The following is a 23,389-nucleotide window of genomic DNA, read 5'->3' as shown; positions in this document are numbered from 1 at the left end:
AAAAATGGAGCGGCGTGGTTAGGCCTTCTGTATGGAAGTGGTGGAGCACTAACAGTTTGCTGTTGTAATGGATTTACTCACATAATCTGTGGATTTGCACACTGGCCAGGAAATAATTGTACTGTACCAAACTTGCACAAAGAGAGTTAGGGGTGTGTGGGGGAGAGAAAGAGAAGGGGGAAGTGGGGGAGGAGTGAAGCCATTCAGCTGCTGCAGTTTTACAACGCTCCCTACCTGCCAATGCTAGGGCCCTGAAGGAAGAGCTAGCTCTGGGATATTCCAGAAGTGTGCTGCTGTCACAAATAATGCTTCACATTTACACCTGCATCCACAGAACTCGGGGCACTTTACAAACAATGGGCCCTGTAAATATGATTTTCCATGCTGTGTGGATGGGGAAACAGAGGTGCAGATTTGGGGACAGAAGTAGACCTAGTTTCCAGCCCCACACCCTGGCTGCTGGACCATGGTTCTTTGTGATCAGCTGGGGCTAGACTTTACTGCTGTTTCGAATGGTCACTGTGAAGAGGTCACCCCCCTCCAGGAGCACGGTGCTCTTGCTGCGTGTTCTCCTGGACAGAGTTCACTCAGGCGGTTTGGCTCTGTCCCCTAGATACAGTCAGGGCGGTAAAGTCACTTTAGCCCATTCGATTCCCTTGTGTGCTCTGGCCTGTGTGAAGCAGGAGGTCAGACCAGATGGTCAGAATGGTCCCTCCTGGCCAATAGGTCTATAACTTACCAGCCCAAACTCTTGAGAAGGAAGAGCCCCCAACCAGCCCATGTGAAAAGTCTCCTGGTGCAGCACTGGCAATGAGTGGCTAGCTCTGGGATAGGAGCATGGAAAGGGAGACACTGGAGTTAATGGGCTTCTCTCTAATCAGCCAGCAAGAATTTCATTACAACTGAAATCTAGATCCTCCTCCTAGCCCACTGCCATGTCGCTAGCAGGGGTGCACGGCCTGCCGCGATGGGCCCTTTCCAACAGGCTGAGCAATCTGTTCAACAGTGTGATGAAGCGGACCCAGGAGTTCCAGCTCAGAGACAGAGAAAGGAAACCCAGCATCCCAGGAACGTGTAAACATGCAGGGCCCGGCCAGAAGACGGGGTGTGAAATAATTAGGGTGCCCTAGCGCACTCATTAAAAAGCTGCTCCACCTTCGGCAGCACACACCACTCCTGCAGTGTGCGTTATATTCCTATTCCTCCCAGAGCTCTCCTGCTGGGGGTCTACAGTATGGTGCTGTGGTAGCTCCCTGCACTGGGGCCATGCCCTGGCAATCCCCAGCAGCTCTTTTTACCTAGCCAAAAAGTAAGTATTTTGCAGCGTTCGTCATGTTTCCCTACATTTCCATGGGGGCGGGGAGGCTGGGAAGAAATTATAACCAAGTATTTTTTAACTTAATGTTCTTAAACTCCATAAAAGCTCAAAGCCACCACCATGCCACCTGGACTGAGCTCCTTCATATTGGGCAAACCTTAGTTCAGGGGTGGGCAAACTATGGCCTGTGGGCCGCATCTGGCCCATCAGGGCTTTGGATCCGGCCAGCGGGATTGCCAGCCCCGTCGTGCAGTGGGGCCAAGGCAGGCTCCCTGCCTGCCCTGGCCCTGTGCCGCTCCCGGAAGCAGCCGGCACCACGTCCCTGTGGCCCCTGGGGGAGGGGAGGGCAGAGGGCTCCGTGCGCTGCCCTCACTTGCAGGCACCGCCCCCTGCAGCTCCCATTGGCTGGAACCAGAAAACCGCGGCCAATGGGATCTGCGGGGGAGGTACCCGCAGGAGAGGGCGGTGCGCGGAGCCCTCTGCCCCTCCACCTCTTCCCAGGGATGTGGTGCCTGCAGCTTCTGGGAGTGACGCGGGGCCAGGGCAGGCAGGGAGCCTGCCTTAGCCCCGCTGCACACCGCTGCCACCCTGGAGCCGCTCAAGGTAAGCAGCGCCGGGCCAGAGCCTGCATTCCTCTTGCACCCCAACCCCCTGCCCTGAGCCCCCTCCCGCACACCACCCCCCCCCACACACACACACACCCCGCACTCCCTCCCGCACCCCAACCCCCTTCCCCACCCCTACATTCATGGCCCTGCATGCAATTTCCCCATCCAATTTCCCCTCAGGCCAAAAAGTTAGCCCACCCCTGCCTTAGTTCACCTGCCCCGTGCTGTTTTTTGGAGGTGCAACATCTGGTTTACTTTCTTGGCTGTACACTGTCTCCCCTCTGGGAACTCCACCTGCTCATCAAAGGCTGGTCCATGACCAGCACTGATGTCTTTGCACATAGGACTCAAGCTGGGTGACTAATTCCCACTAGTGAGACAAGGTAGGTGAGGTTATGTCTTCAGTTGAACCGCATTTTGCTGGTGAAAGAGACAAGCTTCTGAACTGTCTCTTCAGCTGTAAGACGGGTACTCAGTGTCACAGCTACAGACAAGCTCAAACAGATAGTTTGCCCTTCCCCACAACATCCCTGTATTTTGTCTGGTTCTCTGCAACAATCTGCATCTTCCTTAAATCTGACATACTGATCTCAGAGGATTTAAGAAACAGTGAAGCAGACATTTAGATTCTTGATGACATTTTCTACGAAACCCCTCTTATTTTAAGAAGGGCCTATATTTTTGGGTCAAAAAACTACTCCTGATCAAGCAAGAAAGCCTGAAAGTGGCTGAAGTGCATGAACATCACCCACAGAATTATTGCGCAGACTTTTCTGGAGGAGGATGTCCATGAAAGCACAAGGCAACTGAAAATCCAATCTACAGTCTCCAGAGCTTTTCTCTAGCGCAATGTCATACACCACTAAAAACCATGAAGGCCAGATCCATTCCCAGACAGACAGGTATATAGGTAAGTGACTCGGGGTGGAGGAACCAGATTCCCGGACAGGCTGAAGCCCCTTTTTCCACAGCTGAGCGGAAATCCCACAGGACTGTGATACACAAGCACCACTCCACTAGCTCTCTCGCCCAACACCTCCATCTCCCTGCTGTGCTCCCACTGGGACATAGGGCACCAGAAAGCCACTAGCATTTTAAGCATGGGATAGTTGAACTCTGCTCAGAGAAGGTGTACAAAATGCCCACGGCCACTGGAGCACTGGGTACACTAGCACTGCTATCAGTGACTCAAGACCTTTGTAAACTAGCTCTCTGAGACACAGACAAGCTGGCACTTCAGACAGAAGGAGCGTCAGAGGATTTTGACTATGTCTACACTTAAACTGCTGCAGAGTGTCAGTCTAGACACTACACCAGAGGTGGGCAAACTACAGCCTGCGGGACCCTCCTGCCCGGCCGGCTGGCCCCTCTCCCCCGCAGCCTCAGCTCACTGCGCTGCCGGCCCGACCCGGTGCTCTGTGCTGTGCGATGGCGTGGCTGGCTCCAGCCGGGCAGCACAGTTGTAGCACCGCCAGCCACCGGTGCTCCAGGCAGCGCGGTAAGGGGGAGGAGGGATTGGATAGCGGGCAAGGGAGTTCGGGGTGGTGGTCAGGAGGCGGGGGTGTGGACAGGGGTCGGGGCAGTCAGAAGGTGAGGAACAGGGGGGTTGAATAGGGGTAGGGGTCCCGGGGGGGCACAGTCAAGAAGGAGGGGGGTTGGATGGGGCGGCGGGGGGCAGTCGGGGTTCCTGGGGTGGTCAGGGAGAAGAGGTGGTTGGATGGGACAGGGGTCCGGGGGGGTTGGAGGGGGGCAGTCAGGAATGAGAGGAGGGGTTGGATGGGGCGGGGGGTCCGGGGGGGGATGTCAGGGGACAGGGAACAGTGGGGGTTGGAAGGTTAGGAGTCCCAGGGAGGCCATCAGGGGGTGAGAAACGGGGCTGGGTGGATAGGGGTCGGAGGCCAGGCCATACCTGGCTGTTTGGAGAGGCACAGCCTTCCCTAACTGGCCCTCCATACAATTTTGGAAACCCGATGTGGCCCTCCGGCCAAAAAGTTTGCCCGCCCCTGCACTACACTGATGGGAGGGGTTCTCCCATTGCTGTGGTTAATCCACCTCCCTGAGAGGCGGTAGCCAGATTGATGGAAGCATTCTTCTGTAGACCTAGCGCTGTCTACACCAGGACTTACATCAGCTCCACTGTTTCTTTCCGAGGTGTGGATTTTTCACATGCAGGAGATGCAGCCCTAAGTCACCGAGGTGACGATTCCATCCTATTGAGAGGGACACGTGGTATCCCTTTGGTAATACCACTGGCTGAGCAGGGGTGCTCACCCTCCATCTCGTCTTTGGTCTCCGAGAAGATACGAGCTTGCACCACACTCCCAGCTAAAGGGAAGGGGAGAGCAGACTGTTCAATTACCCGATACAGGTTTCTGCTGCTGGGGATCAAAGTCCAGGCTCAGTCTCCAGTAACCACCATGATGCAGGTGCCTACAATGAAAGGGACGCTGCTGCTTCCATCTGATGCGAAGCAAAGGGGGGCACTAAACTTGCTTACGCCGATTCAGGCTCTCACCTTTTCAAGCCAGTGTAAGCTCATTCAATTCAATTTCATCGTCCCCTGGAATGGTAGGAACATGAGGACACAGTAACCCAATGTCAGGCGGCTCAGGATTTTGCTATTTGTTGAGAGTGATCGTCCCATTAATCTGTTGTTAAAGTCACCCCAATAAAATTTGCTAGGAGATTTCGCCAGCAGCAACCATGAATGCCATGAAACAGCTGATCGGGAGGGGGAGGCACTGATCAGGGGGGCTGCTGGTGGGTGGGAGGCTCTGGGAGCGGGCGGGGGAAGGGGGAGCTGATATGGGGCTGCTGACGTATTACTGTAGCTCTTTGGCAATGTACATTGGTAAATTCTGGCTCCTTCTCAGGCTCAGGCTGGCCACCCCTGATCTAAATGTGGTGGATGTGCAGCTTTACCTAGTCAACCAAAATAATCCATATTCCAACATAGGGGCTCAGATGTGATGCGCTTAGCTAAATAAAGTGCATTACAAAGCCACAACCCTGCTGACAGGCTGAAGATCCTGGGTGAAACAACAGAATATAAACACGCTCCGTCTTTAACAGCCATGTTCCGACTACAGCTGCAGCCCAGGTGTGCGGGGGAGGGGATGGTGACTAGGACCTGTGTGAAAGGGACAGATCAGTTGATTTTATTACTCTTTACATTCTCTAATTTCTATGGTCACAGATAGGAAGAACGGCCCAGTGGCTAGGGCACCTCCCTAGGACACCAGAGACATGGGTTCAATCTCCTGCTCTGCCACAGACTGCCTGGGTGACCTCAGGCAAGTCATCTGGACTCTCTACCTCCGTGGAACCAGGGGTGGCACCTCCCCAGCCAACAGGTGACTCAGGAGGAGAAACACTTTACAGAGCGTGAGGCAGTCAGACACTACGGTGAGGGGAGCTATAAGCCACAGCCAGATACCAAATGGCAGGCCTAGTCTGGGCGTGATGTGAATGAAGAGGGTACCTGATCCTTTCCAGCTACTTTCATGTGATGAATTACAGTAGTCCCAGCCAAAGGTGGCTTCTCGGGGTGCATCACACTGTCAGGCTGAGTGTGCCCAGATAGCAGCAAGCTGGTTCTGTAGCAGCACAGTCCAGGAGTACATTGGCATCAGCTGGAAATCTGCTACACTCAGCAGCCAGTAGGTCTGTTGCGTCACATTCTTAGCGCCGACATGTGCATTCAGCATATTCTCTTCCCACTCCACGTGCAGTACTATTTGGGGGCTGGCATTTGGAAAGCACAATTTTACTATGCTCAGGGAGTGGGAGGCTGGGCTGCAGCCTGGCGAGATCACAGGGACAGGGCACCCTCTGAAGCAACGGATCCATCTCCGGAGCTTCTTGACTGATTACAGAGAGTTTTATTCCAGTGGCGAGTTTAGTTTTCCTGCAGGTTTCAGAGACCTGAGAGTGCCTCTTTGGTGCGTTGAAGTAAAGCTGGACCACTTCAAACGACAGGAGGCAGGGCTTTGCCATCTGGTCCCAAAACCTTCCAGTCTCGCAGCAATGCTAGTGAAGAGCTAAGCCCTGCTAACCCTCAGCCCTGCTGCCATCCTGGCAGCTGCATCCCCCCCTCCCAGCTAATGCTCAGGCAGTGCTGGGGGGGATTAGCTGCACTGCAGCGTCTTGGAATGGGAAGAAATTTGGCTAGGGGAGCCACAAATTTAAAAACTGAATGATAAAGTATCAACAGATGTGAAGCCAATGCTTATTTCTACCTCTATCCTGCGGGTCAGTCTGGTGCTTGTGAAGTAAAGAGGGTAAGTGCACTGGATAGACACGCTCCCCCACTCCTGCCCGCAGCTCTCACACCCCTGTGCCAATGCACTTTTGTCCTGACCTGCAGCCCCCTGCTATTCCAGATCTGGGATCCCTGCACCACGCACCAGGGTACAGCACGTTCAGCCTCCATTAGAGAGAACGGAGACAGACATTTAGGAGGGCAGAGTAGCTCAGTGTGTTTCCACTGTGCTAATTCCTCTCCTACAAGCCAGTGACACTAACACACTGATATTGACGCTATCCTTCTTTAGCACCATTAATCAGAGGATCTCAAAGCACTCTAGACAGAAAATTAACTCTTGACCCTGCCCAGCAGGTATTATTCCCAATTTACACATGGGGAAACTGAGGCATGGAGGGGTGAAATGACCTGGCAAGGTCACCTAGTAGGCTAGTGGCAGAACCCAGGATAGAAGCCAGGTAACAGCTGCAGCCCAGGCCCAGCTCTGATGAGGTCAGTGGAGTGCAGCTGTTTATTTCAAGAATTAGTTTGGCCGGGGGTCACCGGAGTCACAGCCCCATGCTGAGCCTGGCCTCCCCCCCAGCCAGCACAGCAGGAGCATTGATTAGCTAATCCAACAGGTGCCCAGGGTACACGGCAGGAGCTGGAAATGGGGACAGGGCTTGGTTCTGATCTTAACTGCACCACTGTGGCTACGGCAACATTACAAGCTCCCTCCCTGGGAGAGGGATCAACGTGTCTCCTCACTTTCCAGCCTGGCTGCCAGTTGCAGCGGGACACAAATGGAGGGGACGTTCTCACAGGCCGGCTGAACTCCTCAGTGAGAGTCAGCGTTGCCGCGTCAAGCCTAGCTCCCAGCAGGCCGGCTGTTAGGCTGGGCAAGCATTCAGCTACAGACTCGTTAGACAGCGCGGCCCAAACTGTCAGCACCTATGTTGTGTCTACAACAGCACACTAAACCTGGGTCTGGGGGACTCGGGTTTGTGCGCTCAGTGTTTCCAAGCCCATGCTCGAGTGTCCACACTGCATTGTGCCAATGCATCCATGCTGCACCACGTGGCCTTCTGACTCAGGGCTGTGGCTTGAGCCACGTCCACACTGCAAAAATGACGGGACTCGGGCTCTGACCCACCTTCTAGCAGGGTCAGACCTGAGTCAGACCGATTTGTGTGTGGCTGGAAGGGTGGCTTGGGCTCAAACCCAAGTTGGAACCTGGGCTTAGTGTGCAGTGAAGACGTATCCTTGCAGGCAGCCTGCCAGAGCAAGCGGGTTGCCCCACCTTTGACATAAGGAAGCTAATTAAAGCTGTACGCCTTCTCAGGCCTGACCCGCGTAAGGGCTGCAAGTCCCAGCATGCAACAGCCCACATTGGCCCAAGTCTGCAAGGCTCAAGATTGGGTCTGAGCATGCTCAGACCCAGAGGCTGCACTGCCTTGTTAAAAGCTAAGGCATTTGCAGGTGCACCACGCTGAGAGAATTGCTTTGCTGGCAGGACAGGTTCCCGTCTCCCTAGGGAAAGCTAAGGTTGAATGGACGAGCCCAAGTGACACCAGGAGAAGTGAAATGAAGGGGCCGGCATGTCTTGCAGCTCCCACTTACTTGAAATGCAGATCCTTAAACGTGAAGTGAGTCTCTACAATGCCCGTGGTCTTCACCCTGGTCCTTAGCACATCCTGCTGGGTTGGAATGTAGTCCCCTCTGGCTATCCTCTCCAGGTCATTCAGGTAGCTGCCAAGAGAACACAAAGGAAGCTGCGTCAGCAAGGCAAGCCAAAGGACGTGGCTTGGTGCGGTCTCAGGGCTCTGCTCTCTCAGCTACTGCACAGACCGGGTGCTTTGGGGGAAAACAGGAAAGTGGGCCACATCGCAGCATTGGTTCCAGGGGGACTCAGACCCACCGGTATGGCAGGATGATGGGAGTATAGCTGCCCAGGGAACATTTCCATGTTTGTTAAATAAAGTCCCCTTCACACCTACCTCCTGGCCAGCGAGTAGGAGAAAGAGGCTGGCAGAGATTCCAGCAAGCTGGATCCGTTCCCTAGAATGAGCATGCAGCCCCAGCCCAAAGAAACTGCAGGTGAGGAATCATGTGAGAAAGGGACCCCAGCTGCGCTTCATCCTCCATACGGAGGCATGGCCCATGGAAACTACACAGATTCATAGAAGATTAGGGTTGGAAGAGACCTCAGGAGGTCATCTAGTCCAACCCCCTGCTCAAAGCAGGACCAACCCCAACTAAATCATCCCAGCCAGGGCTTTGTCAAGCCAGGCCTTAAAAACTTCTAAGGATGGAGATTCCACCACCTCCTTAGGTAACCCATTCCAGTGCCTCATCACCCTCCTAGTGAAATAGTGTTTCCTAATATCCTACCTAGACCTCCCCCACTGCAACTTGAGACCGTTGCTCCTTGTTCTGTCATGTGCCACCACTGAGAACAGCCGAGCTCCATCCTCTTTGGAACCCCCCTTCAGGTAGTTGAAGGCTGCTATCAAATCCCCCCTCACTCTTCTCTTCTGCAGACTAAACAAGCCCAGTTCCCTCAGCCTCGTCTCATAAGTCACGTGCCCCAGCCCCCGATCATTTTCGTTGCCCTCTGGTGGACTCTCTCCAATTTGTCCAGATCCCTTCTGTAGTGGGGGACCCAAAACTGGATGCAATACTCCAGATGTGGCCTCACCAGTGCCGAATAGAGGGAAATAATCACGTCCCTCGCCCTGCTGGCAATGCTCCTACTAATGCAGCCCAACATGCCGTTAGCCTTCTTGGCAACAAGGGCACACTGCTGACTCATATCCAGCTTCTCATCCACTGTAATCCCCAGGTCCTTTTCTGAAGAACTGCTGCTTAGCCAGTCAGTCCCCAACCTGTAGCATGTCCCAGCATGCAGTGCAGCAGGCTCCTCAATCAAGGTGGAGCACTGCATGGTGGGATGTGTAGTCCAGGCAGGCTGGGGGCTGAATATGTAGGCTGAACTTTGGCTCCTCCTGCATTTTTACTCAGTACTTTCACTAGTGGGAGTCATCTGCACTAGCTAAAGGATTTTGCTCCCCATTGAAACCTGTCAGAGGCCTTCTGAGCTATTGAAATAGTGAGGCTGATACAGTCAGACCAAGGGCCATGGCTGCATCATTCTGAAAACAAGCCCCATTTGCAAAGGTGGGGGTCTTGTGCCCCATTACTGTGTTATGCTGCTCTGCAGCATGTATCTGCCACCCTTGTGGATTTCCTTGCTCCTGGCTGGGTAGAGTGCAGTCCCTGGGTATAACTGGAGCTTTTCTGGGGGAGTAGATCCTGTCTGGTGCTCAGGGCAGGGCTGTTTTTCCCCACCCCATTCTGAGCTAATCACAGCTACGGAGCTGCATTGATACGGTGCTGCTCTCAGGAAAAAACGGAGAAAGGAAAGTATTCATCACTATGGCAACAAACCACACAAAGAGCGGAAACAATTGATGGTTGTGCACCATTTATAGTCAAAAACACAAACCCCTCCATCCTGGGAGGAAGAGGGAGGTGCCGGCGTAGGGGAGGAGATGGGGAGGCAGTGCTGCAGCCCAGGCAGAAATACCCTGATGGGGCAACTGCCTCCGTTGCCAGCTGGAGATGATCAGCAAACACTCCCTACCCCTTCCGCCCCGGCACAGTTCACAGGGCCCTCGCTGCATGTAGCACAGCTGCACGGGGTCCTGTTGGAGGAGTTGGGAGAAGGGCTGACAAGACGCAAAGAGTGGCTTCCCCGAAAACACCAAGAGCGTGACGATCCTGTACTGCTCCTGGTGCGATTCAAAGATCCCCCCCGGATTAAGTCCTTAACTAAGCATAATCCCCACCCCACAACAATAGAGATGTGGGGTGCTGAATCCACAGGTCCTGGCATGCCCTGCGTCCAGGCTGCTCAGATCAAGGCATAGCATTCATGCTGGGGCCTACAGCCCACCCAGGCTGCACCTCTGGGGGTACCTACACCACAATGGGAGGTGTGGCTGCAGCATATGTAGACAGACCCACACTAGCTCTGATCTAGCTAGAGCAGTGGTTCTCAAACTTTTTTTTTTTTTTAAGCGGACCAGTTGAAAATTGCTGAGGGTCTCGGCAGACCACTTAATGATCTAACCAAATGTTGTTTGTACCGTTAGCTAACTAAAGCACTTTGGATAAAAGCACTATATAAAAAAACTTAAACATTTTTTTGTTCCACAAATAAAAGCACACAACTCATATTTTAATATCAGTAGTCTTACCTTTCTAATGCAATGGATGTGCCCTCTGAGGCTGGGAAGGAGTGGGGGGTCTCTCCCTCTCCTCCCTACTGCAGCAGCCCCCAAGCTGGGGCTGGGAAGGAGGGGGGTGTCTCCCCCATCACAGCAGCCCCAGACCAGAGCCATCTCTCTCCCGCAGCTGCAGCCTTGGAGCTGGGGAAAGTTGCCTCTCTTTCTAACCACCACAGCCCTGCACGTCCCAAATTCCCCCCACCCCCTCTTCTCACCCCACTGCCCCCTCCCACCTATTCCCCCCAAGGCCACCACCCCACCTTACACGTGCATCTTCTCCAGGGTCCAGGCACCTAATTAGTGGAGCCACGCCTGCGCAGCTCCACTAATTAGGTGGGTGGCCCTTTATTCTCTCATGTGCAGCTGCCCAGGTGTGCACCTTAGACGGAACTATCCACGGCCCACCTGAATGGAGAACGGACCACAGTTTGAGAACCTCTGAGCTAGAGCAAAGCTAGCTCAAGTAACAATAGCAGTGATAGGCAGGGGCCACTCGAGGATGTATAGGGGTTCTGGGTGGGCGAGGCGAGCCCATACAGCTGTAGCCTCACTGCTACTGTTACTTGTGCTGGCTAGATCAAAGCTAGCGTGAGCATGTCTACACATGCTGCAATCTCACCACCCAACTGCAGTGCAGACAGACCTTCTGAATTACAGGGAAGGGCAATTCAGTGCTCCACTGGTGACATTTTGGGGATCCCGATCAAGTGTTGGCTGCTAGATTTAGTGTAAGTCACTCTTTAGAGTCCTGATCTTTCCAGCAGAGGGAGCAGTCTGTGACAGAAACCTAGCTCAACGCTTTCTCCCTCAGCTGAGACCTGTACAATGACTGGTGAAAATGGCCTTAATCCAAGAGATCTCACAGACAGGACAGCAGATTACACCTGGAGCTGTAGCCCTGTCGAACGCACGGGAAGCCCTGGTGGTCCCAGAAGCGGTGACAAGGAAGAGGCAGGTATGCTGTCTCAGCTCAGCAGACTGGCATCATGGGGTTTTAAAGCAAAGGCTCTGGATGGGTGTGGTGCACAAATCAGAGCCCCCAGCAGGATCAAGCCTGCACATCTGTACTCCAACCTTACGTACTTCTACTGTGACCACCAGCTCCAGTAGCCTGGCATCAAGTATCTACAGAACTTTCATCTGCCAAGCAAACTTCAGGGCCAGTCCTTTCTCTCTGCTTCAAAGCCGTTGGGGACAAGTCTGAGCTCTGGGTAGCACTGGCAGTTACTGTGGACTCAGTCTAGGAAGCAGTCTACAAAAGCAGTATCCGAGCACAGCAGCACCTTTGAACATTTGATGTTGCAGGCTCAGGAATCCTGCCCAGGACACTGCCTGGGAGGTCAGCGAGAGTTTAAATTGCCCCAGCTCAGTTGCTTAATTCGGTTATTACACTCAGGCATCCTTTAAGCAAATTAGAACCAGGTTAATCAGGGGATTTGCAGCACCCTAATCTGGTGAGAGCTAAACTTTGAGATGACAGATTCCCCTCCATCACAGAGAACAAAGGGGACTGGGCTGGGGAATAGCAGGTGCAGCACAGTTATTACATGGGAAAAATCACAGAGTAACACGTACCCCTCAGGAGAGCTCCTCACTTTCCCACTGTGCTAATTAACATCCATTTCCCTTCCAAGGGAGTTTTTAAAGGCTGCTCTTCAAGAGCTGGGGAATGGAAGTTGCAGCTTGCGTCACAAGATGGGTTTGTGCCCCCAGCAGAGATCAGCCTGCAGCGAAGCAGGGACAAGTCCCAAGTTTGGGCCCACACCAAGGAGCACATGAAAGGCCTTGCCTCCTGATCAGCCATAGCATGGCCCAAGGAGATCCTGCCACCTGCAAACATTTGCATGCAGCGCAAGTCTGCCTACATGAGGCTTTCCGGGCACTGCTCCCAAGAGAGCACTGCAGGCAAGTGGGATTTGCATAGGTGAATCTCAGCCAGAGCTCAGCCATGTTGTCCATCCCTCACTCTGCCAGAGGCACATGCTCCAGGACACGTCAATACCTGACGCATGGGAAAGCTGGCAGGTGCTGGGCACACTCATCTCAGAGAAACCTCAAAATGTCCAAGCCTCAAGTCTGGAGTCTGCTGAAAACCACATTTAAAGCTAGACCTCTGGTAGGGACCGAAGACTGGAACGCTAACCTTCAACACGGGTCCCTACCCTGAGGCTGGCTGGACAATGCAATAGCCACCAGCTCCTTGTGGTGCATCCATCTGGCCTCCACATGAGCTGCTCTACTCCCTGAGCTCCTGGCAGTGAGCACATCCATGGTCATTGTGGAATAAAGCACCTGCGTATGAATGGTAAGGGACTGGCCTCAGGGCCACCAGGGGAACACACTTAATGTGAGAGGGAGAGCCAAGGGATCAAAGGGGAGCCTGAAATACCAGTGCCAGGCAGGGAGCCAGTGGCTCTGGCCAGCGGCTCAGCAGCAAAGACCATAAAGTGATGTTGATTTACACCAGCTGCGCATCTGGCCCCCAGATTTTTTTCTGATCTTCAGGCCAGTGAGCAGGTGCGCTTGCAGGAAGACACTGGGTGTTCTCTGCACCCTCCTAGCCCCAGAGATCCCCGCAGGAGGGGATGCCTGCCCTGCCCAAAGCCGGAGCTTCACCCACTCCGAGGGCATGGCTCCAGCATGCTCACTCTTCTTTAAAAAGAAAGGCCTGACCGCATTATGCAAATGAGCTGGCTGCTCAAAAACAGCCGGAAACTCTTTCAGCCTCACAGTACAAAAACAGGAAGCAAAAGCCAGGGGCTGGGCTGGGCTGCACAAGCTGAACTGCTATTGTGGCCTTTTGTACACCTCCCCCCTTCCCCGCCCTCCTCTCCCACTGGGGACCAGGCTGTCATGAGGATTCCTAGCTCCGCTGGCATAGGGTGCGCCACATTGGGTTAGAGATCAGAAACTCCCTTTTCCCACCTGCTGAGTGTCCTTAACCCACTGAGTCCCTGAAGTGATTCCTTAGCTGGCTGGAGGGCCAATAAGCCCCGTTTCCCGCACTCGCGGCTTGGTGCTACACAAACAATGCATTAGCCCTGGGGCCGCTGAGATGACAAGGCCTGAACTCAGAGAAAAGCTTGTGGCAGCTCAAGTCTCTCCTGACGGCTGCTGCTTTGCATTCGCAGTAAAGATTCGCTAGTTCCAGGGCCACAGGGGGTCCCAGCATCCTTGGCAAGGCGAGTTACCCCCGTTTGTCCTGCATTAGAGCCCCAACACCATGACAAAGGGGAAAGTGAGGCAAGGAACGCTGCAGCTCAGCCAGTGGGGAACGAACCGCTGCATGGGCAGCGCTGGAGGCAGCTCTGTGCTGGGGCAATGCAACCCAAGAGCCCTGCTGGGGAGGGGGGCGGAGGGTGCTGCACTTTCCCCACTTAACAAGACGAAGTGAAGTGCTGCCAAGGCAGCCGTGGCTTAGACACACTGGCGGCTCCAGAGAGCAGGGTCTTGTGATCTGTTTGCACCACCCCCTCCTGGAGACCCCCAGGGGATGCTTATTAGAGGTCTTGCAGCACTACCGCCACCCTAAAGACTAGGGAACATAGGCACCGAGTTTTATTTTTTTCCCCTGGGGGATGCTCCACCCTCATTCTGCCCCAAGGTCCCACCCCACTCTGCCCCCTCCAGAGGCCCCGCCCTCGCTTCACCACTTCCCATACTGCTCCGCCCTTTCCCTCAAGACCCTGCCCCCACTCCACCCCCGAGGCCCCGCCCTCACTCCGGCTCTTCCCACCCTGCTCCAACCCCTCCCCCGAGGCTTCCGGCCACTGCTCTCCCCCAAGTGCCTCCCTCAACCGCCGAACAGCTGTGCTCCAAGTGCTTGAGCCCCAGAGCACCCACAGAGTCGGTGCCTATGCTAGGGCAACCCTCCAGCGAGGGGGATGGGCGCTGGGAGATCCAGTCTCCCTCCCAAAGGCTGAAGCTCTCAAGTGGCAGGCTAATGTTTCACCAGAGCAGCAACGACCACCCGGGAGCAAGGGGGGCGGGGGGAGAAAACAGCCCATCCTGGTCTCCCATCCTTTGGCTCATCTATTTCACTGGTAAGCTCTTGGAGGCATGGACAGCCTCTCGCTGTCTGGAAGTTAAAGGCACCTAAGGGAGTTAGGAACACAGTGCCCACTGATCCCAGCTAGTTCGTGTACATACAGTACCTAGCACCATGGGTCCCGATCTTGACTGGGACATTACACACCATCCAGTTACTTATATGTAAGGCTACGTTTTAGTCCTGGGTATTTTTAGTAAAAGTCACGGACAGGTCACGGGCAATAAACAAAAATTCACGGCCCGTGACCTGTCTATGACTCTTACTATATACCCGACAAACTTGGGGGCAGGGAGCTGGGGGCCATGGGTGGCAGTGCGCAGCCTGGGACCCCAGCTGGTGCTGGGGGGCGCGGCTGGCAGGCTCCCTACCTGGCTCCGCACCTCCCCCACCAGCAGCAGCACAGTTTGGGTGCGGTAGGGGAACGGGACAGGGTGAGGTGGGCTCTGGGCGGTGCTTACCTGGGGGACTCCCCAGAAGCAGCGACATCCCCCTCGCTAGGCAGAGGTGTGGCCAGGCAGCTCTGAGTGCTGCCTCCGCAGCTCCCATTGGCCGTGGTTCCCAGCCAATGGGAGCTGTGAAGCCAGCACTCTGAGCCAAGGCAGTGCTGCCTGGCCACGCCCCCACCTAGCAACTGAGCAAGGGGGATGTCGCCGCTTCCGGGGAGCCCTCACAGGTAAGTCCTGACCAGAGCCCACCTCACCCTGTCCTGTGCCCCAATCCCCTGCCCCCTCCCACACCCAAACTCTGCTGCTGGGGGGTGGGAGAGGGTGGCCCGAGACTGCCCCAGCAGCAGCCAGTGCTTACCCGCAGCCTTACTTATATGGCCCTAATCTCAGAGTCATCTATGGATTTTACCACCCCCGCACACCTGTGGGCTAGGCAGTGGCGTTATCCCCACTGTACAGACGCGGAGCTGAGACTGGGGAGAATTAGGCCAGGTTTACACTAGAAATGTTTGCCGATTGAGCTATGTTGCTTGTGGGGAGGGTGACATTTCAGTACTGACAAAGGCCCTCGTGCAGACAGTTACACTGGTGAAAGAGGGCTTATGGCTTATTTTGTTTGGGGAACCAAGATAAGCTATACCAGTCACCCTTCCAAGGTAGACAGGCCCATGGTCACCCAGGAAGCCTATGGCACTGCGAGGAATCAAACCATAGTCTCAGTGCCACACCCTACCCACTAGCCTATCCTTCCTACCCCTGGCAATACAAATCAATAACAAATGAATCAACCCTGACGCTAGGGCCACATCTAGATTTGAAGAGTTTATCTGGGATGATCAATGCAGTTCCCTCGCCAAGGGAATCTCTAGCTTCCCTTAGCTGCTCCTGGCAGGAACTGAGGTTTTTCCTGTGATGTTGGTGACTGGGGGAGGAGTCTGCAGGATCCCACACCCATGCGGGACTGTCTGGGTATGGCCAGCACGCACGGTGCCTGCCACTTTGTTCTGATTGCAGCCCTCCCATGGAGTGGTTCCATTATCACGAGCATTACTGAGTTCCTTCCCGCACAGCTACAAGTTCCCTGCCGCGGGCCAGGCGGCCTTTCTACGTAACACCGGCACAACAAAGCAAGGAAGGGCGGAGGGCTCCTGGACTCCTGCTCAGCTGAGAAAAGCTTATGCAAGATCATTCAAAGAAACACAGCCTTTGCCCTGTGCTTATCGCTGGATGCAAAGAGATACCGGCTTATTGTCACTGTTCCATTAGCTGTGTGCAGACAATAAGCCCTGGGAAAACAAAGACAATTAAGGTGGCTTATTTGCAGAGGTAAATCGCTTGCTGTGCCCCACAGCTTGGGCTGTCTTGGCTATACACACACTAGCCACTATACTAGCAACGCTCCTAGCGTGGGCGCAGCGGCACTGGGGAAAGCTGCACTTTGTCCCTGGATAGTGAAACCAACCCCCACGAGCGAATCAAGCTCCACTGGTGAAAGCACAGTCCTGACAGCAAAGCTGCATCTCCACTAGGGCCTTTCGCTGGCACAGCTACGATGGTCGGACTGCTTCACACCCTGCCTGGCCCAGCTCTGCAGGCAGACACCATAGTGTAGACCTGGCCTTGGTCATCACTCTATCTAGCCCCCGACCCACAGCCTCCGGCATTGGGTACTGTGACAGGGTCGGGCCAGATGGCTACAGGAGAGTGATCCTATTGGGATCCGGGAAGTGGGCGGGCAAAGCCCACCCACTGCTAAAGGCTCCCCCACAGACTAAGAGGGGGATCCACAGGACCTGGACACCAAATAAATCCAGGGGACAACTAATGAAATAACAGGGACAGGAGTGTGGTCAAAGGGTCAAACGAATGGAACCATATGGGGACACCGAGCAGAGAACCCCGGACAGCGCCCACTGCTCCTCAAAGGCGTCAAGGGAGTCAGTGGACGCCGCCCAGAGGAACTCTGCCCGGATACGTGAATGGACGGAGGATCGGAAATAGGCCCCACAGTCACAGGAGACTCCATCGGCCAACCTCCTCACTCTGGTTTTATAGATGGCCATTTTAGCTAGGGCCAGGAGGAGGTTGACCAGGAGATCCCGTGACTTTGTGGGGCCGCGGATAGGGAGTGCATAAGTAAGAAGGTGAAGGGAAAAGTGCAACCAAAAACGTAATAAAATATTGGTGAGGAGCCGGAATAGGGGCTGCAGCCTGGCACACTCCAAATGTGCGTGCCAGGGTTTCCCTCACCTGCCTCAAAAGGGGCAGGTGTCTGGGATAGGGGTGAACCGTGCCAAGTACACGCCCTTGCTCAAGGCTCCGTGAAGGAGCCGCCAACGGATATCCCCGGCGGGCCTTGGGACCGAGGTGGAATATAGGCTGGCCCACTGGGGCTCCTCACCCTCCAAAGGTGGCAGGAGTTCCCATCATTTTGCATCAGGGCGGGACATGAGGGTGAGGGCGTGAAGGGTGTGGAGCATGAGCATTTATAGATATTTCCTTGGCACGGTCTGGGAGCAGACCGGCTGCAGCTCGTGCAGCCGGCTCACGGTGAAGGGGTGGGGGAGGGTCGGTTGGGTCCACGGGGCAGGAGCCCAATGAAAAGGTCCAGCGGGCCTGGGGTGGAGGGTGGGCGGGGCACGCCCTCATGCAGGACATAGTCGAGGTAAACCCGAGCAGCGGGTGGCAAAGTGGCCTTCACCTCCTGAAGTACGCGCCAGGGAGTATGAGGTCTGGAGAGCCCCATGCGCTGACCAAGCGTCAGGGGATCCAGCCAGTCTCCCCGGTAGTAGTCCAGGAGGTCTCCGACTCTTGTGACTTCTGCCAGGACCAACCTCTGGCGCACCGAGGGGGACTCCGCCACCTGCACATGGAGCTGGGGGTTGTGTAGCAGGGGCTCCGCAAGGAGATCTTCCCCCCATGGAGGCCGCCATGGACCTAGTCGCTGTAAACAGTTTCCAGGTCTGGTAGGTCCTGGAGGTCCTGGTAGAAGACCGGCAGCCCGGAGAGGTCTCGCGGAAGACCTCTTGGATGGAGGTAAAGAAGCTGCCGGTCATATCGGAGCCCTTGGAAGTGGCGCAGGAAGGTGTGCGCCAGTACGCTCTGCGCAGGAAGGCGTGCGCCAGTATGCTCTGCGCCGGATTACCTGCATCATAAAGGAGCCTCTACAGGGCCTGGAGGCGGAAGACATGGACCTGAGTGCGGAGACACTTCAGGCCCTGCCCTCCCTCCTCCAGGGGTAGATGGAGAACCCCTGCAGAGACCCAGTGCAGTCCTGACCAGAAGAACTCCAGAATCGATGTCCGGAGGTTGGCCAGGAAACCCGGGGCCGGGACCAAGGTGTTGAGCCGGTACCAGAGCATGGACAGGACTAGTTGATTAAGCACCAGTGCCCTCCCTCGAAGGGAGAGGCACCAGAGTAGTCCTGTCCATTTCCAGAGCCGCTCTACCACCCTGCCCTCTAAATTGTGCCAGTTCTCCGGCGGAGAGGGATGCGTGGCAAAAAGGTAAACGCTGAGATAGAGCAGCGGACCTGCACTCCACCGGATGGCCTGAAGCGCGGGTGGGAGGGAGCTCACCTGCCACCAGTCCCCTACCACCAAGCCAGAGCTCTTGATCCAGTTGACTTGGGCAGAGGAGGCTGCCGAGTAGATGGCCTGGCAAGCCTCCACCCGCGCCACGTCGCCCGGGTCCTGGACCACGAGGAGCACATAGTCAGCGTATGCCAACAGGACCAGCCGCAGCTCCGGCTCCTGCAGCACCAACCCCATCAACCTCCTGCAGAGGAGACAGAGGAAGGGCTCGATCACCAGAGCGTACAGCTGGCCCGAGAGGGGGCACCCCTGTCGTACTCCTCACCTGAAGCTGACCAGTTCGGTCAGGGTCCAGTTGAGCTGGACCAGACACTCTGCGGAGGCGTACAGCACCCGGAGAAAACCCATAAACTGGGGTCCGAAGCCAAACGCTCGCAAAGTGCTCAGAAGATGCCCGTGGTCCACCCTGTCAAACACCTTCTCCTGATCCAGGGAAAGGAGGGCAAATGACAGACCGTCCCTGCACCCAAGTTCCAAGAGGTCCTCGACCAGGTACAGATTGTCAAAGATGGTGCGGCCCGGGAGGGTGTAGGTCTGGTCTGGGTGGACCACGTCCGCCAGCACGGACCCTAGCCGCAGCGAGATGGCTTTCGCTACGACCTTGTAGTCCGTGCTGAGGAGCGAGACGGGACGCCAATTTTGTAAATCGCGGAGGTCCCCCTTCTTTGGCAATAAGGCAAGCACGGCTCGCCTGCACGAAAGAGGGAGAACCCCGCTCTGTAAAGACTTTGCCCAGATGATGACTAGGTCTGGGCTGAGGAAGTCCCAGAACACGCGGTAGAACTCCACGGTCAGCCCGTCCATGCCCCGAGAACTCGGCCAGAGTGAGGGGCAGCTCTAGCCGGTCTCGGTCGCCCGTGCTGACTGTCTGGAGTTCATCCCAGAGCACTCTGCAAGCGTTAGGATCGGTCGGATCCGGGGAGAAAAGCCCTCCATAGAAGGCGCTGGCCCTCCCACACATCTCCGCCGGATCCTTGAGGGGGGTGCAGTCCTCTGCTAGGAGGCAGGCGACGTGCTTCTTGGCCCCCCTCTTTTTCTGCAGGGTGTAGAAGAAGCGGGAGCCGCGATCCATCTCCCGAAGGAAGCGGATCTGGGATTGAACAAAGGCACACCGGGCCCGATGGTCCTCGAGGGCCCGGAGCTCCTCCCGCTTCTCCCGGCATGCCCCGCAGAGGGATGGATCCTCGGGGCTGGCGGCCAGACGCCTCTCCAGCTCTAAGACCTCCCGTTCCAACTGCCCTATCGCCACACCCCTCCGTCGGCTGGCGCCCCGGGTGTAGTCACGGCAGAAGAGCAGGGCGCACACCTTCCCTAGGTCCCACCACCGCTGCACTGAGGGAAAGACAGGCTGCTGCCCTCGCCACGCCAGCCAGAACTCCCAGAAGGACGCCATGAAGCCCACATCCTCCAACAAGCTGTTGTTAAAATGCCAATAGGCTGGCCCCAGCCTCTCTGCACAGAGAGAGGCCGTCATGGTGGCTAAATGATGATCGGAGAACGGGGCCGGCCGGATGCTGGAGGAGTGGGCCCGTGAAATGTGGAAACGTGATAAATAGATGTGGTCCAACCGGGAGTGGCGCGACCGATGGGCCTCCACCCGGACAAAGGTGAACGTCGAGACGTCATCCGGGTGGTGGTCGCGCCAGACGTCCACCAGGGAATGGTGTTAGACTATCTCCCGGAGGACATCCGCTGCAGCCGGGCACTGCTCGGTCCCCGAGCGGTCCCGCTTCTCGAGAATAGTATTGAAGTCCCCGCCCAGGCCAGGCACTCGCAAGGATCCAAGGTGCCGAGGAAGGCAGACGCCTGCTGAAAGAAACGCAGCCACTCCGGGCCCAATGTCAGGGCATAGACATTAACAAGATTGACCACGAGCCCCTCCATACGGACCCGGAGGTGCAGCAGGCGGCCTGGCACAGCCTCGGCAACCCCCAGCACCTCGGGCCGTAGGCCGGGGGAGAACAGGGTCACCACTCCAGCCGTACGAACTGTGAGATGGCTAAAGTAGACCCTGTCCCCCCAGTCCAGCCGCCAGCTGTCTTCGGCGGCCGGATCCGTATGGGTCTCCTGCAGGAAAACCACAGAGTACCCCCACTCCTGAAGGAAGGAGAGCACCTGGCACCTGCGGAGATCCATCCTACAGCCCCGGGTGTTCAACGTTGCGATGGTGAGAGGTGCCATGAGGAGGGCTGGGGGGGATCCTCGCCAGCAGGGACGCTTGCGGCTCCCAACAGACAGCGCAAGAATCCGTGACCTACCCCGTAGGTGAGTAAGGAGTCATGGAAGTGGCGGACCTGCTGATAGGCTGCGGCGGCCTGCTTCCCGGTTCTTTTATCCTCCCCCATGAGGGCCCTCGCGGCCCGGAGGATTTGATGGAAGTCCCCCCCCATCGCTGGAGAGCGAGCTGCACCTTGTTATGGGAGCCACGGACGTCCTCAAGGAACTCCCGCAGCTCCTCTCGCAGCGTATGGGGGGCCGGGGTCACTAGCCCCTGGCTATCCTCTGGAGGGACCCCCGACAGCCCTGTGGCCCACCGAAACGGGCAGGCAAGGGGCGGACCCCCGACGTGGCGCCTGATGGGCTGGCGCCACGTGGCCCCCCTCAAACCCTGGCAAAAGTGGGGGTGGCAGAGGGAAGATAGCAGCCCCTGGTGAATCGGGACAGGGAAATACAGAGGCCGCTCCCTGGGGGCTATCCTCTGGGAGTGAGGAAATGACGGCCCCAGGGGCGGCAATGGCATCACGGGAGGTGGAGGGGATAGGGACGGGGTTGGCATCAGGGGCAGGGCAGGGGTCGGGAGCAGAATCAGGGAGAGGGGCAGAGGCAGGATCCTGGGCCCCAGTAGCCAGGCCGCTGGAAAATGGCGTCTCTCGGGCAAGCTCAGGGATCTGGGGGGTGGGAAGGGGGCCCTCCGTGATGCCGGGCTCTGGCTCCATGGCCGGCGTAGTAGCCATGGCATCGAAACGTGGACAGTCTTCAGTGGGGTCCCCGCCCAGGAAGGAGATCGGTTGCCCCACGCCCACAAGGGACATCCCATGGGGCTCGGGTCCCAGCCGCACAGCACCAGCCATCGCCTCAGTAGGCTCGACAGCCGTCAGCAGGGTGCCACCCACGGCCGGGCAGATGGAGGAGCCCAGGGAACCCTCGGAGGTGGGAGCGGAAGCAGCGGTTGGGGGAGGGAGCATGGAGAAGGGGGGCCAGGGTGAGGTCGCTCAGATCGAGGCCCGCTGGCAGAGGGTCGTCCTCCCCCTGGGTGACCGGGGTCAGACCCAGGGCCTTGATCCCCTCATAGATGGAAGGGAGCTCTCCTTCCACCACCCCGGAGATCTCCCCGCCAGTGCACAAAGCGACGCTCGCCTCGGGGCTCACAGGGGCTCCAGATGGTAATGGGGCAGGAGGGGCTCCATCAGGGGCCTTGGAGGGGAGGGACTCCAATGGAGGGGCGGTACGGCTCTCCTGTGCTGCCACGCCTTCCCCAGCCGGCACCGGTGGATGGAATGCACCCACGGGCAATGCAGAAGGCTCGGCATCGGTGCCCCCCTTTCTGGTCTTCCGGGGGGCTTCCGCATCGGTGGAAAGGAGCGGAGCTCGAGCCTTCCGCTTGTCCCACTTCCCCTGGACTAGGGCCCAGCCCTCCATGGCATCATCTGGGGGCCGGCTAACAGGGGTCGGGTCAGGTCAGGGGGCAGGGACGACGGCTCAGGGACTGTGGGAGGCAGCGATGGGCCGGCATGAGGGAGGGAAGATTCCCCCTGGGGCGGGCCCTCTCCCATGCTTGGCGGTATCCCTGCCGCACCCTCCTCTAGGAGCCCCACCGGATTGCAGGCAGCAGAGTCGGGGCTCTCCCGCTCGTCTGGGTGCGCTGGGGGAAGTACCCCTTGGGCCCGAGCGGGAGCACTGGCGGACTGAGGAGAAGGAGGAGGGGCGCTCTGGGCGATGACAGGGCCGGTGCCCTGCTGGGACTCGGGGGTCCCGGATGTCCCCCCTTGCCAGGCCAGGGGGCAGTCCCTCCGGACGTGCCCCATGGCCCGGCAGAGGTAGCACCGGGCCTCCCCTGTGGAATAATGCACCCGGTAATGGGCCCCTTGGTAGGGGACCAGGAATGACCCCTCGAGCGCCTCTCCGTCACGCGCAGGCGGCGGCAGTTGAAGCTGCACTTGCCAGCGAAACAAGAGGACGTGACGGAGGGCAAGGTCTTTGCAGCCCAATGGGAGAGGACTGACAACGGAGATGGGTTTCCCCAGGGTAGAGTGGGCGGGTAACAGGGTGGCATTGGGAAGGAAGGGAGGGACAGAGGTCAGGACCAGGCGGACGCCCAGGTCCTCCTGCGGCTCCAGGGGGACGAATACCCCCCCACTACCAGGCCCTTCTCCAGCGCCTCCTGGGTGGCAGCCTCCGATGCTAAGAAGAAGACAACCTTGCCATACATTTTGGAGGCTGCCACAATGGCCGTGGGCCCCACTACCCTCGCCAATGCCCGCACGTAGGTCTCCACGTGGGGTGAGGTGAGCACCAGGAAGCAACGGACGCCGTGCTTCCTGGTCATGGTGGGAAACGGGCCCCGGCCGCTATAGATGGTAGCGGAGGCAGTGGGCAGGAGAGATGATGTAGCGGCAGGCGGGGGGGCTGCCGCCACCTGGGCGTAGGCCCTGGGGGTCGGGGGAGGGACACCCGCAGAGCTGGTGGAGGGAACAGCGGGGAGGGACGCCGCAGCCGGTGGTGGGGCCGCGGCAGTGGGGGCAGCCCCTGCCATGGAGGGCCTGGTCTTTTTAGCAGGGCCCTTCCCCTTCTTCTTACCCTGGCCCTTCCCGCCAGCTGGGGGTGCTCCCCCAGAATCTGAG

General features: G+C 57.1%; 1 protein-coding gene across 1 annotated transcript in view; it reads right to left on the bottom strand.

Annotated features, from left to right (window-relative positions):
- Positions 1 to 23,389, bottom strand: part of GNAI2 (G protein subunit alpha i2) — a 207,106-nt gene that overhangs the window by 30,126 nt on the left and 153,591 nt on the right. Inside the window, exon 5 of the mRNA XM_074958354.1 lies at positions 7,790 to 7,918. Within this exon, the coding sequence (XP_074814455.1) occupies positions 7,790 to 7,918 (129 nt within the window). The remainder of the gene's footprint in view (positions 1 to 7,789; positions 7,919 to 23,389) is intronic.

This window comes from Natator depressus, chromosome 7 (assembly GCF_965152275.1).
Source record: "Natator depressus isolate rNatDep1 chromosome 7, rNatDep2.hap1, whole genome shotgun sequence".
In the NCBI taxonomy this organism is placed as follows: Eukaryota; Metazoa; Chordata; order Testudines; family Cheloniidae; genus Natator; species Natator depressus.
This window is presented reverse-complemented; position numbering and strand designations above follow the sequence as displayed.